Genomic DNA, 19,414 nt, shown 5'->3' with positions numbered 1-19,414 from the left:
TCTTGCAGTTACATCTCTTGTCATGATCTTCTACCTCCCTGCAATACTGTACTTTATTTTTAATTTTCTCATCCCATCTATCTTTCTTCTTAATTTCTTTTCTGATGTTTTTATAAGTCATATCTTCAACTTCTTATCTTGTCCATTATATTCTCTTTGTGATCATATCAGTTTCATTCTGGCTATTCTCTTGTCCTTTCAGTTTTCCACTAATATTATTTTTTTCTTACGGTAGAGTAATTCATTCTGCTGATGTGAATTATGTCTCGTTCAGTGCCATATGTCCGTCATGGTATTTAATATCATATTCTATCGCACCAGCTTACCAAAAACCCCACATTATTTTATCCAACCACTGTATCTTCTTATTAATTTCTTAAGTCTTGGCATCATTAATCTTCTGACCAGAAAATGATCTAACACAGTCTGCCACCAGGAATAATCATCTTGTTCTCTTTACTACAGTCAATTATTTTTTCTCTTCTTTCAGTTCTACTCCACTGGCCTAAGTGGTTCATTTGGTGTTTCCCCCTTCCCTACTATTGCCCCAAAAATTACTTATTACAATCAAATTCTGTATTCATTGATCTTCACACCCTCCTTTGCATTCTTTTCATCTTAATAAAACTTTAGTAAGGCATACTCATTATAATTTCAAAATTAAAGGTACTACAGTATTCCCATTTCCTGCAATGAGACGAGTTGCTGCATGTAGTATTAAGGCTCGGTGAAAGGGAAACTGTAGTGTTTGGCCTAAAAGTTATGCAAGTGTGCAGAGTGGATGAGACTTTATAAAGAGGAGGCCTAAAAATGAAAGAATACTTGAGTTTTGTGATGAACTGAATATGGCTACTAGTTATGGACTGTTTGAGAAGAGGAAGAGAAGGCTGATAACATATGAGTCAAGTGGTACAAAATACCAGTATGATATCACACAAGAAGCTTCTTTGAGATGTAATGAAGATAGAAGGGAAGGTGTACCATACAACACAAATATCATGTTACAATGGTAAACAGAAGGAAAAAAAATAAGGTGTTTGTTCTGAAGAGAGTGCAAAGATTGAAGGAACCAAATGCAGCTACAGGAATAGTTTTACACTTCTCAAAGCAACAGTATGAGAAGTAGCATAGAGAGTTGCTGGGCCACAATAAAGGATGCTCTGTTAAGTGCTGCTGACAAGGTTTGTGGTCCAGCCAGACATACAGTAACATCGTGGTGGAATGATGAAGTGGATAAAGATATAAAGGAGAAAAGAAAAATACACAAGGCCTAGAAGAAGTGGAGGTAAGAACGAGTACCTGGAATCCAAGCACAGGGCTAGAAGAGATTTACAGGGTTTAAGAAATATAAACAGAATGCCTTTGCAGATAAGATGAATGGTGTGGCAGATGTCTAAAGTGAGGTATAGTACAGAATAATAAAGTGAATAGAAAGAAAGATATAGTTGGTGAACAATGGTGTGTAAAATAATGCAGCAGAACCAGTACAGAGAATATGATGCAACAGAACCAGTACAAGAGAATATGATGCAACAGAACCAATACAGAGAATATAATGCAACAGAACCAATACAGAGAATATGATGCAACAGAACCAGTACAGAGAATGTGATGCAACAGAACCAATACAGAGAATATAATGCAACAGAACCAATACAGAGAATATGATGCAACAGAACCAATACAGAGAATATGATGCAACAGAACCAGTACAGAGAATATGATGCAACAGAACCAATACAGAGAATATGATGCAACAGAACCAGTACAGAGAATATGATGCAACAGAACCAGTACAGAGAATATGATGCAACAGAACCAATACAGAGAATATGATGCAACAGAACCAGTACAGAGAATATGATGCAACAGAACCAATACAGAGAATATAATGCAACAGAACCAATACAAGAATATGATGCAACAGAACCAATACAGAATATGTGCAACAGAACCAGTACAGAGAATATGATGCAACAGAACCAATACAGAGAATATGATGCAACAGAACCAGTACAGAGAATATAATGCAACAGAACCAGTACAGAGAATATGATGCAACAGAACCAGTACAGAGAATATAATGCAACAGAACCAGTACAGAGAATATGATGCAACAGAACCAGTACAGAGAATATGATGCAACAGAACCAGTACAGAGAATATGATGCAACAGAACCAGTACAGAGAATATGATGCAACAGAACCAATACAGAGAATATGATGCAAACAGAACCAGTACAGAGAATATGATGCAACAGAACCAATACAGAGAATATAATGCAACAGAACCAGTATAGAGAATATAATGCAACAGAACCAATACAGAGAATATAATGCAACAGAACCAGTACAATAAATGGACTATGCCTAAGAATGGGCAAGAAAGTGAATTGACAAAATGAAGAATGGAGGCTGCTGGTAGCTCTGGAATAGTTGCGGAAATGATGAAAGCATTACACAATGATGGTATGGCAATAGTGACAGAACTAATGCAATTATGATGGACTGTATAATTCCAGCTGACTGACTGAGCAGCAGGATGATGAATACTTTAAAAGGAAAAGGCGATGTACTCGATCATGGAAATTATTGATGTCTGGAGCAGTTAGATCAGATTATAAAGGTTATGGAAAGCATAATTGAGAAAATTGAGAAGGGACCTCTGAAATGCAGTTTGGGTTCACAGCAAAGACTACAGAGGTAATATTTATAGCCAGGGTAACTATGTACAAGAAAAATATTTTGGGAAAGACTTAAGTTACATTTAGCATTTGCAGCTTTGGACAAAGCATTTGATGGTACCATGTAGGGTAGCTAGTGCAGTAGGAAATTAGAAAGTTAGGGGTCAAAATGTGTTTCGTACGAGTGGTTACGGCAATGAACGAGAGCTTAAACTTCTGGAGAGGGTGCAAAAACTAGCTCAGTTACAAGCACCAGAAGTGGCTGGAAGAAGTTTAGGGAACCATTGCCTTAAAAAGGATGATCGCTAAATGTGAAAGGAAAGATTATGCAACTGGGGTAAGAAGTGTGATGTTATCTGGTATTAAAATAAATAAATAAATAAATAAATAAATAAATAAATAAATAAATATATATATATATATATATATATATATATATATATATATATATATATATATATATATATATATATATATATATATATATATTATATATATATATATATATATATATATATATATATATATATATATATATATATATATATATATACCTAACTTCTCAAAACTGGGAAAATGAAGGCAGTCAAGTATGAGTGCCTGTCACACTACCTCTTTGCACAACAAAGGCTTACTACATGGTGTGCTGTATGCACAATGTCTATAGTATCCACTTTGTCTTTTCAAGCTGAGATCATTTGGGCATGTGGAGCAGACAGCTCCTGCAGCTATCAAACAGGGAGGTACTACTGCCTGGGAAGATATTGAAAGTACAGCTCCTCCCCAACTTATGACAAGGTTAGGGACCCAAATCCAGGTAGTAAGTCGAAGTGGCCGTCAGTCGAAAATGCTTAAATAATACATGTAAAATATAAAATGGGTGTCTCTTTTTCTTCTCAGCACCACAAAACTCTCACTTTTAAGCTTGCCAGCCATTTTAACGTGAATTACAAACGAAAATTTTCTGTGTACTGACGTTGGGACTCGAAAATACGCAATTTGACAAAATTTGGGTACGACTGAGGCAGGTCGTAAGTGCGAGTGGTCGTAAGTCGGGGAGGAGCTGTATAATGTATTGTCTAATGGTGGACCCTGCAGCCATATGGCCTCACGAAAATTGTTTCTCTTACTATTGACAACACAACATACATATATTGTTTCTCACTTTTGATTTTTTTTTCATTTTTGTATTTATGGTTCTTTATTATTTTTAATATTATTATTATTATTATTAGAGTTGTTATTATTATTTTATTTTTTATTATAAATTTTATTTACGATGATTTTTTATTACTATTTATTATTATTATTATATTTTCGCCCCCTAGGCCCCGATGTGGGTCAGTGACCTGTGACAGGGTTGGCTAATCCCCGTAAAAAATATAAATAAATAAAAAATAAAATAAATAAAAATTGGGACAAGAGAGGCCCGGCTCTGAGTGTGGAATGAAGGAGAGCTAGGGATAGGCAACAAATGACATGAAAGAGGTAGTAACAACCTCAGAAACAAGAATTTGATGAGAGGCTGCAAGAGAGCTTCCATAGGTATATAATCATGGTTAACACATGCAAGCATGGAAAATGGCTGTAAAATGGTGATTATTATTATTATAATGATGAGGCCCATTTGACCGATTCACCAAACTGTATTAAAATTAAACTTGATTTTAACAACAAGAAAATAATGAATGAAACAGTATTGTCAATGCCTGCTGAAGCCAAATACACTTCAGAGGTGGTTAATTTGGAAGAGGCCTACTTGTTGCTTCATAGAAATAAACTTAATGAAAGTAACCACTTGCCTCTTAAAATGGTTTAAATTATGTGAGAAATGTATTTTGGTACATATTTCATTTTCATTAGTAAGATAAAAAGCATGTGCCACTAAAACTGAATGTTTTCAAACTTATTTATTTTTTTACTTTCCACTTTGATGGAGAAAGGAAGCAACTGATTTGCTTGATCCCCTCATTGTATCTTGTAACCTAACCTAACACCCATTATATCTTGTAACCTAACTCCCATTGTATCTCATGAGTTTGTCCTACATTGTCAGTTTTAGTACAGGAGGAAACTGTTGTATCCCAAATAAACCTGCCATGTTTGATAGGGTGACACTGGATAACACCCTTCTTACATCTGTACTAAGCCAGGAATTGAACTAACTGTTTTGAGAGATACAAACATTACCACTCTGATTAAATAAAGTTCAGCACTGTAATGTTAAATACAAAGTAAATGCTTTAACAAATTAAAAGAATTAAAATAAATTGAATTGATAACTTTACACACAGTGTAATTCATTAACCTTTTAACTTTTTAATGACAAACCTACAACATGGTTACACCTGCAACAATTATATACTGTACAGTAAATAGGTAATACTTTATGGGAAAAATCTAAGAAGAATGCATAAGCATTGAGAAACTATTTCAGTAACTATCAGCTAGTAGGTATTCTATTGCAATAAAGGCAATATTTGTAATGCTACTACTTTTAAATCTTTCTCTGCTAATAACAAATAATCAAGCCATCAAGATGTCAGACTTCTCCCAAAAAAATTGTTGGGTAACCTAGTACCATTACTAGCTACTGTATTTGGATACTTGTTCTTCTGAAACCTATTAACAAAATGTTTAATTAATATGTAGCAAAAGCATCTAAAAGATATTCTGTAAAGACAGTACAGTACTACAGTACAGTATAGTTAGAGTTTATCACTAATATGCTAATGAGTTAGCTACTGATACAGTACAGCACTAATGGTAATAATGTACATACAAAAGTGACATGGAATCTACTTTTACTTGTTTATACAAAAATTAATAAGAAAATTAAATCATCAGGCCCACAGACAAAATATGAGCTTACATTATAGATGGTGGTGAAAAAAAGGTGATGCGCCATAAAGCAACAAATTAAAGCAAACCACTAAAAAAAAATAATAAAAAAATAATAAATATATATATATATATATATATATATATATATATATATATATATATATATATATATATATATATATATATATATATATATATATATATATATATATATATAAATATACATATATATATATATATATATATATTATCTATAAGCAGCTGCTTCATTCCCTGAAGTATTGAATGCATCCTAAAAGGATAATTTGTATTAATACTGCAACCATGAAAAACGATAATGATCTTACTACCATAGTCAATATTACTGGTACAGTAATGAAAGGGAGTAGTGTTCACTCTGTTAATTATTACGGTACAGTAGTAATGAACCACCTCTGAGGCCAGTACTTGACAGGTGTCATATTTCCTCCAATTGGTCTTCAGGGTGGTTGTGTAATAGTCTAAAATTTGTAACCAACCCAAACCCCAAAATAAAGTGAAAATAAAAGTGGGTCCCATAGACACAACTGCCCGTTAAAGAGTGTGGATACAGCACACTGTATACTAAACCTTCAGTATACAAGGAAGCAGCACGGCTCATACAACATTCACTACCCTAAGTTGTAGACTTAGGTATAGCATCTAATTACAGCTGGGTGAACTCGGAGTGCCCAGGAATCGAACCACCGACCCTTGGAATTGGAGGTGAGCATTGTATCCACTCGACCACTGAGCTCCTTAACCCAAAATAAAAACCTATAATTAGGAATACGTTTCTAAGGAGTATGCTATTTCCATCAGAACTGCATTAGGAATGGTTTCTGAGGGTTGTTCGAGTACCAGATAATGAGCTTGGGCAGCAGTTAACAGTCATTTTAAAGCCTATCTTAGTCATTGAAGCATAAATAAATAGGCCCAGATATATCCTTAAAAATATTTTTCCAAACAAGATAATATATATTTTGGTATTTTACAACTTATCACAACCAGGGATTGAGTATTTGTATTTATATTCAAATGTATACTGTACAGGTACAGCAATTCAGGGTATCCATATTCAAATACAGTACCGTACAGTACATTACTATTAGAAATCCAAGAACAGTATTTGCATACCTATTCGAATCCTTGGGCAAAGTACAGTACGTATTCATATTCGTAAGACAATCTGATTATGAATAATTGCTTTATTGATAGAAATACCCATACATTAGTAAATAACATGACGCATTCATAACGTGCGAGATGTATGCCCATATGATGCCAAAATGTAGCAGAAATATTTTTTTAACAATTCTTTACTCCAACTTGAAATTAAATTTAAATTTTACATATATACTGCATATATCAGTCATTATTATAGGTAATTGGAAAAAAACAATTATATTTTGTGCCAAACATGCACTATGGCAGCAAAAATGCTTGCCTGCAGCCTGTCTGGAAGTTAGAAATGGAGTAGGTTTAGTATAATAACTAATGATGATACTACGTTGTTTCTATTATAACTACTGGGAAAGTATAAATATATCTACACAGGACAGGTTTGATATATTGAATACCAACCATTGCATAACATACCTTACTTAAAGCAATAAACATTAGCTGTCTAACCAATAGTATTCATGAATGCATTCATGAATACTGTACTCTCATAAAGTATTTGTATTCGCATTCGGAGTGACACTGTTTCTTTGTATTCGTATTCTTAGAAATTAGAAGTACCGGGTATTCGTATTCGCATTCGAATACTGAACTCTTGTATTCACTCCATCCCTGATCACAACCTGAAAAATTCTAAATCAGTAAATACAGCCTTTCAAGTTTTTAAGTTCTATCACTTTTATAATATAGCTATAAGTTGTTGCTTATTTGGTATAAATCTAATCTTAGAGTTTTAAAGATTTTAGTACGAATATGTTTCAACTGTACTGTAAACTGGTAGATAAGATCGCTGGTTGGTGAGCAAGTTCCAGTCTGCTCACCCTACTGATATGTAAGACAAAAACATTAGAAAAATTATAGTTCATGTGCTATAATCTGATATTTCATTATGTTGAAAATCTCTAAATGTAATGTCTTCAACTCCATGAGGTGTCTCTGCACATCCCCAGTTGTCTTACCTTAAACTTTGAACTATTATTAGTACATTAATACAGTACAAACCAGTCTGAACATATTATATATCTAATTCATGGAGATTGTGACACACAGTATTTATATGCCAGTCTTTAATTTCGTCCTATTATCTCCACACACACACACACACACACACACACATATATATATATATATATATATATTGTAGTCTAATATAACTACAAAGAAGTCACATTAAGAAAGTCATTATGTACAAATGATTTTTTACACATGAAAATCAACTCATAACACAAATACAGTAGGTCATGTGATATAGCAACAGGAAACTCCAAAGAAAACTATTTATAATACAGTAATCATAATGATTCAATTTACCTTCTACATCCATGAAAATTATTAGTCTCATTCACCAAGTTTTTACATTAAATGATTCACAGATCATTCAATAAACCTTCCAAGGGCCCTCATGATTTCATAAATACCTACATATTATATTAACTTCAACTAAAATCTCACTATTAAACAACAAAATACTAATTAATGTATTCACTAAAACAATGTAGATCTATTGAACATTTTTCCAAACATTTAAAGCTAGTGAGTGCAAAAGAATGTTAAAAACCATATAGAGTGATATTACCTAACAACTGGCCACGATATAATGAATTAAAGTTGAAGTGAACCCTGGTAGACAGAGCAGGTAGGCCTACCATGTGTGTGTGGCAGAATGTAAACAACACAGTTGCCACCACCACCCACTACCATTAACAACCTCTCACATCACCCTCAAATAATGTAAACTTGTGTAAGGAAACATAACGTAATGTGTGGAAGGTCCAGATGTTACATTTGACAAGGACACTTTACCTGTCAGGTAACACAACAGACTTGTAACCCGGGATGTCAAATTGGCAGGTGTCTTTCTCACAGCCCTGCCCCCCTCCACTCACTATTTTCAACATTTCACCATTTTCTCACTTGGAATCATCTATAAGACAACTTTCCAATATACTTTCTGATGCTTGAAGTCACTTTTAGCCTCAAATTTCCAGACATCTTTCGAAATTACTTTCAGATATGAAAATCAATGGCCCACTGCCAAACATAAACAGAGCAGAGGAGGGCAGCCCGGACCCCTCACCCTCACCTCACACTCCTATATCTTTACTAAACCTTCATTTCCAACTTCACTTACAAGTTTCTAGAGGTTTTTCACCCTAAATACACTGTCACTGAAGGTTAAAACGTATATAACCAAATATCCACTAAGATATTGTAGGCTGTGGCTTGATAGATGGCAGCACTGCGCAATTTCCACTTTTTAACTCGGAGCTTATTTCTCTCGTTCTTCACTATCATTTTCACTTATTTCTTTCATGTCATAACTCGTATCCACCATACATAAGTAAAATCATCGATAAGACACCATTTCCATCTTTCAGGGGGAGGTAAATGGTAAAATATTGAGCGAGAGGTGTGTTGTTTCTGTCTGACAACCAATTATTTACCAAGGGACTCATATTAACACTAAAATTACAGCCCAGTCACTTACCTTATCAACACCTTTCATGCGGGACAGCAAACACTGCATCTCTTTACATCCTAAAACAGTGCTGAACAACGATAAAACCACCGCGGAAGAGACTAAAATTACATATAAATGTACATATACGGCTTGGCGCCATTGTGGTGGGAAAAAATAAACGTCTCTCTGGGTCACGTGATCCGGACGAGACCCAGCGAGACCCCGCGAGGATCGGCGAGATTACACACAACCTACACTTTATTAAGTATATTTAAATGTTTAAAAGTGTATATACCTCATTAATTTTCACCTCTTTTCTTAATAAATCAAACATATTATATTCGTAATAAGTATTGGTAATTTATTCGGTTATATTCTTCTAAAAATTGAAAGGTAATACCATAGAATAATAGTTGTTGCTGGAACAAGTCTGTACAATTCAGAAATTGGAATGGTATCGACATTGGAGTCATTAACATTTTCTTAGCATTTATTACTAATGTTATATATTATAAAAGCTATTTAGGAATCAATTTGGTATTGTAGTAATGTCAAAACTGCACTTCAATAAAATATACAATGAAGATTTAAAGGGCCGAAAGTTACGCCAGCACCGTTAATTGATTAGTTTGTTAATTATGTTAGTGGTGTTTGTATATGACATTAATCAGTAGATGAGACAACTATTGTGTTTGTAAGATAATACATAATAGTACTGTATGACGGAGGCGCTACCATTACTACGGAATGTGTTCCTCTGAACTGTCACATCTCGCCAGCTGATTGCCATCAACCAGACGCGCTACACTAACTAACATTAATTCCTTTTAAACTAACGATTTATTATAAGATATATAAATATTCTCCCCGAAACATATTTTAGATTAAATATAAACGTTAAACATTTTAAAACTAGTTGGCTTACTGTGTTACCGAAGCATAATGACATGAAACAATCTGAAACTTGTGGGAGTTGAATGAATTTTCCACTACAGCTCCATCACCAGTAACAAACCCACGAAATGGCGGCGGAGACGGTGAGTGCTGCCCGACCTTCCTTATGTATGGCCCATTTACCTGGTTAAAACGATGAAATGTGGTTACTAGATGAATGGAGGAAGATAGTAGATACTTTTTTGTGTGTGTGTGTAAGTTTATGAGTCTCAACTTGGGCTTCAGGAAAATGAAAAACCATATTATTTGAGGCTGGCTTATTATTTTGTCCTGAAGAATGTCTCTGTAGTTATTAACTTATGGAATACTTTAAAACTACAAAGGTTTAAGAAATTCGAGCTGCCATAAATGTATATATACATGACGGGAATGAATTTGGTTATTATAGTACTTAAATAAGGCGCTTGTTTGTGAATATATTATGAGCATTTCACTAAAACGTTTGTTTTAACCAATTGGATATTTTGTAAAATACGGTCCTATATGTTGCTTGTTGATATAGACAGGCCTTTTTGTCATTGAATTTCATTTAATAAACAAACCAGATCATCAAAACCAAAGCTATCTCAACTAGAAGATATATAACGTAGCTGTTAATGGCTTCCTTGAACTGTACAGTGTTTGAGGGTTTTATAATAAAAGAACTTAACTAGTAAATTGGAACCCTGCAAAAGCAAATGAAACATAAATTATTAAACGTTTATAAAAGCAAAGTATGGATGATGCACCAGCCAGGCTTTTAAGTGATGTAGCCTCTGAATTAGAAACTATACTTATACTGTACCTCCATATATATATCAAGTAAATTACTGTAGGTGCGCGTGATCCAAGAATATGCTGTATATGTATGCCTTGTCAAGTATTTCTCCTTAGTCTGTACTCACCCCTGAAGATGTAAATTATATGAAAGCGCTTGGGAACTTCTTGCTTCCTTGTGGTTATCAGCATATACCTGGATCATGCGCACCTACAGTGATTTACTTGCATATACTACTGTATATTTCCACAAACTACAACAGTCTCCACTATAATACAGGTATAACAATGAAAATCCGGCGTTTTTATAATTACCATATACATGTACAGCCTCTCCTCGACTATCGACGGGCTTCCGTCCCGATGACCAGATCGTAAGTCGAATTGGTCATAAGTCGAAAAGGCGAAAATAATACATAGAAATTTTAAAATGGGTGTCTTTTTTTCTTCTCAGCACCACAAAACTCTCACTTTTAAGCTTGCCAGCCTTTTAAAGTGGCTGGCAAGCTTAATTCTTGTTAGTAGACAGTGCAATCACTGACGTTGGGACTCGAAAATACGTAATTTGACAAAATTTTGGTATGACTGAGGCGGTCGGGGAGGAGCTGTATATATATATATATATATATATATATATATATATATATATATATATATATATATATATATATATATATATATATATATATATATATATATATATATATATATATATATATGTGTGTGTGTGTGCTGATAACCATCTCCAGAAATTTTGGTGCAATTCTATAAGTTATTTTTGGTGCTAACCATTTCCTCCACCATTATCGCCAGGGTTTTGTACAGTACCTGTACACGTAATCTGGATGTTTAAGAAAACAATTATACTGTACTATACAGTATAGTTATTTGTCTGGTCACAGACCTTTACTTACGGTACTTCTGCTACTAGTCTTTATGATTAATGAAGACTCATGACAGTGATCTTGCAGTAGATTAATGATTTCGAATTGCAGGAATTTAATTTTTGGGTTGCTCAATTTGATTTTTTTTCTTAAGACCTAAGTGTTGTGGTACAAACATTTTTGGTTAATTCATGACACATTAGTAAATATATTTGGGCTTAAAATATCCAGTATCTCCTTAACATTTTCCCCAAGTTATCATATGTCATCATCTCATTCCTCTCATGTAATATTTCTACACTCCTTTATGTACAGTACTGTACTTCACTGTGAAGGGTGATGGAATTGCAGTTTCCCGTTTCCTCTTATTTGTTTATCATTATCAGTACTTCATAGTGATTATTTATATCCTACTTTATGTTATAAGTATTATATTATATTTTAAAAGATGTTTACACTTCAATTTACAGTAATTTCCTTTTGCAGGATCGCTTGAAGTTACTATCAGCTTGCACAGCTGCCGAGAACTTCACCAAGTTTTACTATGAATATGTAGATAAGGTAAGAACAGATATGCCTACAAAGGGTAACACTGAATAGGTATTACACTCATAAGGTTTGCCATGATGCAGGGGTGGGCAAGATACTGCGGGCCAAATTTTGCTTGCTAGATTATTTCTTGCCCCAGTCACCGCTAGGTGGCAGCATCTACTGGGCCGGCGCATAATTCAAACCCTGAAGGACTGAAGTTGAGTTACACGTTAACAGGAAGTTTTTTTTTTTATGAATGTGGAGGACAAAAATAAAAATGTGAATAAAGTCGAGCCACGTGGTGAAAGGGTTAATGGCTGTACATTTCCAAAACTAAAGGCTCATGCCTAGAGAATGCTTGTGCTAAGATGTGATGTATTTATTTACCCAGAATATCTATGTATGTTACTTAATATTTTCCTTACATCCTATATATACAAATACAAGGCTTACTTTGTGCAAATATTATGCATTTGCATCTATATTAAGTCTGTGGCCCACGAATGTACCACCATTCATGAGGTGGCCCATCAGTCAAAATAATGTCCAACCCTGCCATGATGTATTACAAGAGGTAGAACATAGAATTTATATTTACTTCTGAGTAAACTGAGTCACCTGAGATGTACAGTTAATAGTTTATAGCCCTGTTTATAGCCTTGCATAGTTCAGTCAACTATCATAACTTTCATCTTCCTTGGGGATAGTCATCCAGACACTGAAGTGAGTGATCTTGGTTTGCCAGTGATAATGTTCATGGAATACTCATGTTAGTGCAGTGGTTAGACTTTCCAGTCTTCAGCCATGGTCCTGTGGTCAGATGGTTGCAGTCGAGAAGGATTAACCAATTTGGGAATATTTTCAGAATTAATGAACTGTTTTTTCAGCCCCATAGATGGTGCACTGCAACATATCTCGCCTAATCTGTGATCATCAACAATCTGGGTTATCCAAATCAATCCCTTTTAACCACTATGGTCAGACACAATGGGGTGGACATCAGAAACCTGGTGGGATTAAATATTACAGAATAATTTGCTCAGCCCTGGTTACAAAACAGGACATCAGGATCAGACCCACATTTTAGAATTAGATGTGTTGCATATATTGTACAGTACTCAATAATTGTATGTATGACCTGGGGCTTAACTACAAACTCACCAAGTTATCATATAGACCGAACATAAGGAAATATTATGGAACAGTCTACCAGACCAAGCTGTGGAATCAAGAACATTACTGGGCTTCAAAATAACCCTTGACAAAATTGGCAATAAAAAAAAAGTGGAGGGATCCTACACAAGTAACTGTCCCCCTACCCTCAGCATGGTCACCTCTAGTGGGTCATTCTTAATATAAAGGCAGTAATTTGTTACCCTTTTTCAGATGAGGCATAAGTTGGCCAAATTATACTTAGAAGATGGCAAATTAGTGTGGAATGGTAATCCAGTAGATGGCAGTATGAATATCCAAAAGTTTTACGAGGACCTGCCAACAAGTATTCACATCATCACATGCCTAGACTCACAGCCTGTTCGAGGTTAGTCTTCAAACATTGATTTTCTTTTAACTGGCTGTAATTGTTATAAGATATTTATTACTGTATAATTTTCATGAAAGTGAGTCACAGTCTTGATGGATAGGATACAAATCAGCCTCAGGATTTAGAGAATAATGGACTTGAGAATAAGGTAATGGTAGGAAGTACTGTAGACCTATCCAGAAGAGGCAGGGAAGTGTAAAATTCATTTGTTTGCTATAAAGTAAAATATTTTAATTTTTTATTGCTTATTTTATATCACATGCCAGTTATTTTGTATTTGTTATATTACAATGACTTTACCAATCAAGTGTTTGATATTCCTGACATTACGGAGTGACTTTAACTTTTAATTGCTTTATATTCTTGTCCTATTAAAGGTGCCTTTAATTTGCCATTTCCTAATTGTATTACACAAAGTAATTTTGAGTTATATCATTGTGATACACAGTAAATGTGAATGAAGAAAAGGAAGTACAGTACAGTGATATTCCCATTAGCCGGAACAATTGGTGCAGAGCACTTCCGGGGATGAGATATTTCCGGCTGACTGGACGACTTTCTCAAACCCGGAAAAATCCCCCATCCCCGGACATGTTTCCAATTACTGGAAAAAACTTTCCGAGTTTCTAAACTATGCATCTTGCACAGACAAGCACTAACCCACATCCTCAGAATGTTTCTGTGTGCTGGGGAGTTTTCCAAGAGTCTAAATTAAAAATCTATATTATATGGTCTTGAATGAAACTGTGTTACAGGAAGGACTGGTATTTTCCACTCCTTTGGAGCTGTAGGGGATTTGTGGGTCTTGTGTAACTAACCTGACCTGACACAATGTCAGGTGGAGGTAGGGTGGGGTATTAGTGATCTCATATTACTGACCTTCTGATACAATGTCAGGATTGATTTGATTTTGATTTTGCCGCTTACAGCGGCTAATTTATTGTGCACCCCACACTCATCCTGTGAGCAGTTGCTTATCCCTTGGCAACACTGGTGCATGTTACCATTCTTCCACTTCATCTCTCTAATCACCCACACCTTTCTGCTTTCTCACGCCATATTTTAAAATGTTATGTAATGTAATGTTGAAGGGATACAATTGCTCATTTATACTTATACTTATTACAGTCTCCCTAAAAATACTTTAGCTTTCGTGTTTATTCAAGACATCTTCAGGTCATGAGACCCACTAATCCCCCAGTTAAGTAAGGGTGACCTGACATTCCATCAGAAGGTCAGTAATATGAGACCACTAATCCCCCACCCTACCTCCACCTGACATAAGTCAGGTCAGGTCCCCCCCCCCCCAAAAAAAAAAATTACTCTAACTTTCATCTTTATTCAAGACATTTTCAGAAAATTCTCTTAATTTTCAACCTCGGAAAATTTTTCCCAAAGCCAGAATTTTTTGGAAAATTCCAGCTTTGGGAATGATCTTCTGAGCAGATTTAAATTCCGGCTATCGGAGATTTCCGGGTTTGAGGGATTCCGGCTAACGGAGATATTACTGTATTACTTTATATAATGTATTTAAGCAGACAGTGGTGCTGATGCTAGGAGTGCACCCTGTTCATGAAGTATGTACTGTACTAGACTGGAGAGTGGGCAGTAAACACAAGGTCCCAAGTTTGATGTCTTTAATGATGCCTACCAGGCTATAATGTGTGGCAGAGACACTGTACATGTCCTAGCCTTATTTGACTGCATAAAACCAGGAGCTTTATGTACCCTCTGGTATAGTACCCTGTAGTACAGGGTGGTACGTTTTGCCAGGGGTGCTCTATTTTTCTGGTCATTTATTTGTTCCCTTTGGTCTTATACTGGGATATAAATTTCTAATTCTTCATTTTTCAGAAGAAGCAGTTGGTCAACAGTCAACTATACAGGTGACAACAGCAGGCTTTGTCACATTCAAGGATCGCAAGTACCCGTTCCATCAGTCATTTCTGATTACAGCAAAAGAAGACAAGTGGAAGGTCGTCTCAGATGTGTTCAGATTTCAGGCAGTTGCATCGTAACGATAAACAGACTCGGCACTGGATTTATGCCTGTGGGGGCCCTGTGCAGTTCAGACATGTGGGTGCCCTGAGCTTCACAATAGCTACTTAATTTAGTAACACACCCACAAGCTGTTGTGTTATAAAAGTAAAACTCCCCAAAATAACATTGATTATCCTTGGTCTAGAATATGAGAAATTTATTTTTACCTTAAACTTGTGAGTAAGTAATGGCATATCCTAGCTTATATACCCTCCTCCCTCCCCCAGGTTGCCAGCTAGAGTATATGTATACTGTACTGTACTACTAAGAAACTAATTACAGTAACATAATAAAAATATACTTAAAGGAGCTAGCTTTTTATAATTTCATTTGTATTTAAATGTGGGGGGGGGGGGGCTGTCTGGCTGCATAGTCTGCACACACCTAAATCTACCACTGATCAGACTATATTTTAGAGTTACGGTACCTGATTGATATCCTTTTGCATCAGTGGAATGTAATTTAGTAATTCGTGCAATAAAATTATTTGAAATACTGGTACTGTATCTTTCTTATTCCTGGTTGTCACATTGAATAACAGCACAACACCATAGATGTAACAGAGGAATAATACTTGCTCAACTTGACAGCCCTGAGCTCTTTAACCATGTAAATTGTGGGTTAACTGTGCTGGTGGAAATGAGCCTAATAATATATATTACAAATAAAATGCTGTATGTATCATTAAATATAAAAAAACATATCAAAGAAACCAATGTAGCTGGGCAACACTGCCAAGCTCTCCCACAATGTTACCAAACCAGGTGTGGGACTTATTAGATATAGGCCACTCTAGCAGTTTTCAATAAAATCACAAGATAAAGATGAATTTGAAATCTTGGTTGCTAAAGATAATACTATGCGAGTAAATGTCACCTGGTGGAACAAGTCTCCAAATCTGATAATAAAATTGGCCAAATTTGTAACAATACCCTGGCACATAACGTGAACCCAACCTGCAACCCTATCCCAACCCAACCTGGTACAACCCATCCTAACCCAACCTGGCACAATCCCCTATCCCAACCCAACCTGGTACAATCTCTATCCTAACCCAACCTGGCACAATCCCATCCTAACCCAACCTGGCAATAATTCCCATCCTAACCCAACCTGGCAATTAACTTTCATCCCAACCCAACCATACACACCCCATCCTAACCCAACCTGGCACAACTTGATCCTAACCCAACCTGGTACAATCTCTATCCCAACCCAACCTGGCACAACCCATCCTAACCCAACCCAGCAACTGTCCTAACCCAACCTGGTACACCCTATCCTAACCCAACCCAAGCACAACCTATCCTAACCCAACCTGGCACAACCTATCCTAACCCAACCTGGCACACAACCTATCCTAACCCAACCTGGTACACCCTATCCTAACCCAACCTGGTACAACCTATCCTAACCCAACCTGGTACAACCTATCCTAACCCAACCTGGTACACCCTATCCTAACCCAACCTGGTACACCCTATCCTAACCCAACCTGGCACAACTTATCCTAACCCAACCTGGCACAACCTATCCTAACCCAACCTGGCACAACCTATCCTAACCCAACCTGGCACAACCTATCCTAACCCAACCTGGCACAACCTATCCTAACCCAACCTGGCACAACCTATCCTAACCCAACCTGGCACAACCTATCCTTAACCCAACCTGGTACACCCCATCCTAACCCAACCTGGCACAACCTATCCTAACCCAACCTGGCACAACCTATCCTAACCCAACCTGGCACAACCTATCCTAACCCAACCTGGTACACCCTATCCCAACCCAACCTGGTACACCCTATCCTAACCCAACCTGGTACAACCTATCCTAACCCAACCTGTACACCCTATCCTAACCCAACCTGGTACACCCTATCCTAACCCAACCTGGTACACCCTATCCTAACCCAACCTGGCACAACTTATCCTAACCCAACCTGGTACACCCTATCCTAACCCAACCTGGCACAACCTATCCTAACCCAACCTGGTACACCCTATCCTAACCCAACCTATCCTAACCCAACCTATCCTAACCCAACCTGGCACAACCTCAAAGTATGGTTGCTATTTGAACTTAGGGAGTCCCCCCCCCCCATTTTAAGATCTACACCTGAATAGGATTTTGTACTACTATTACTACTTACTGTAATAATTAATACATTATAATAACTTTAGTTCAAACAAAATTAATGTCTGCCACCACATAAAAATTTCTTATGTGCATTTTCAAGCACAGTTTGTTATATTTGCTAAGAAGTGAGTTATCTATATCTGTGTATATACCGTAATTATGAAATGTTATCATACTGTATGGCTGCTGGCACCCTCCTTCCCCTACAATTTCATTTTCACCCAAATCTAGAAAGAAAGAGCTGCATACCCCCAAAATTCCCTTACTTTACTTACTTTTATCCTCTTCTCCACTGATCGGCTCATTAGCTGCTTGGGCGATCGGTCACGTCTCTGTTAATCACTGTTGGCAAGTACTGGGCATGTACCGGCTCCTGAATGTACCTGAACCTGCCCCAGTGTTGGTCAAGTCTGGTCTTGAAAGAGCTCACACTCGGTGCCGTCACAACACATTCTGGTAGATTGTTCCAAGTTCACAACTCTCACTCCGAAAAAGTTTGCTCTCACAGTTTTCAGGATTTGCGGCTTCTTCAATCTTGAGCTGTAACCCCTTGTTGGGTGAGCGTCCGCCAGCTCCAAGTAAGGACACTCGACTGAGTAGTGTCCCTTGAGATGCTTATACACCTTAATTAAGTTGCCCCTTGCCCATCTGTAGTATAAGCTAGGCAAGTTTAGCGCTCCAATCTCTCAGGATAACTGAGGTACCGAAGTGCAGGCACCAGTTTGGTGGTCTTCCTTTGAACATTTTCAACCAACTGACAGTCCCTAGCATATCTCGGGGACCAGACCGGGTGACAGTACTCCAGATGGGGAAGCACTTCACTCTTGAAGATCGTTACGAGGGATGGACCGCTAAATATCTGAACGACCTTGTTATAAGACCTAATAATTTATTTGCCTGATTTACCTTCTTCTTGCAATGGTCCGAGAATTTCAGCTCATTGTCAACATACACACCCAGGTCCTTCTCACATTCAGTCTCAAATAGTGCAGTTTCTTCATCCCGTTGGGACATATGATACACCTCCTTACCGTTGGTACGCCCCAGGTACATCCTCTTACACCTCTTGACATTGAATCTCAGCAGCCATTTCTTCGACCATTCTTGGAGCCCACAGAGGTCCTTCTGCAGCTCTTCGCAGTCCGCTTGGTTCTTGATTTCCCGAAATAACTTGGCGTCATCGGCAAACATTTGTACTATTGAGGAGTGTACAATGTCAGGCATGTCATTTATGAAACAAACAAGCAACAGCGGGTCCAATACACTCCTTGTGGTACCCCGCTTGTGACATTTACGGATGATGATTTCCGTGTCATTAATCACCACACACTGCTTGGTGCTTGCGGTCATGTAGAAAGTCTTCTATCCACGCTAG

General features: G+C 36.7%; 2 protein-coding genes across 4 annotated transcripts in view; one reads left to right on the top strand and one right to left on the bottom strand.

The window, feature by feature from the left end:
- Window positions 1-9,398, bottom strand: part of LOC121853100 (PHD finger protein rhinoceros-like) — a 45,092-nt gene extending 35,694 nt beyond the window's left edge. For 2 of the 3 annotated variants that reach the window (XM_042347038.1, XM_042347040.1), the window contains exon 1: window positions 9,217-9,398. The gene's annotated coding sequence lies outside the window, so the exon portion shown is untranslated. Of the gene's footprint in view, window positions 1-7,145; window positions 7,352-9,216 lie in introns of all 3 variants that reach the window. The other variant, XM_042347039.1, reaches the window with a different exon arrangement.
- Window positions 9,399-10,046: 648 nt separating this feature from the next.
- On the top strand, window positions 10,047-16,394 carry LOC121853083 (NTF2-related export protein-like). Its single transcript, XM_042347012.1, has 4 exons — window positions 10,047-10,226; window positions 12,270-12,344; window positions 13,701-13,854; window positions 15,712-16,394. The coding sequence occupies exons 1-4, from the start codon at window positions 10,212-10,214 to the stop codon at window positions 15,873-15,875; spliced, it is 408 nt and encodes a 135-aa protein (XP_042202946.1). The 5' UTR covers window positions 10,047-10,211; the 3' UTR covers window positions 15,876-16,394.
- Window positions 16,395-19,414: the final 3,020 nt, after the last annotated feature.

The sequence above is a fragment of the Homarus americanus genome, unplaced genomic scaffold, assembly GCF_018991925.1.
Source record: "Homarus americanus isolate GMGI-L3 unplaced genomic scaffold, GMGI_Hamer_2.0 scaffold15794, whole genome shotgun sequence".
Taxonomy (NCBI): Eukaryota; Metazoa; Arthropoda; class Malacostraca; order Decapoda; family Nephropidae; genus Homarus; species Homarus americanus.
The sequence above is the reverse complement of the archived record's forward strand: the minus strand, read 5'-3'. Positions and strand labels throughout refer to the sequence as shown.

Excerpts from the sequence above, each read along its gene's own strand:
- LOC121853083 (XM_042347012.1), top strand. Across the intron at positions 12,345-13,700 it reads ACTATGAATATGTAGATAAG|ATGAGGCATAAGTTGGCCAA; the intron begins GTAAGAACAGAT and ends ACCCTTTTTCAG. Across the intron at positions 13,855-15,711 it reads AGACTCACAGCCTGTTCGAG|AAGAAGCAGTTGGTCAACAG; the intron begins GTTAGTCTTCAA and ends TTCATTTTTCAG.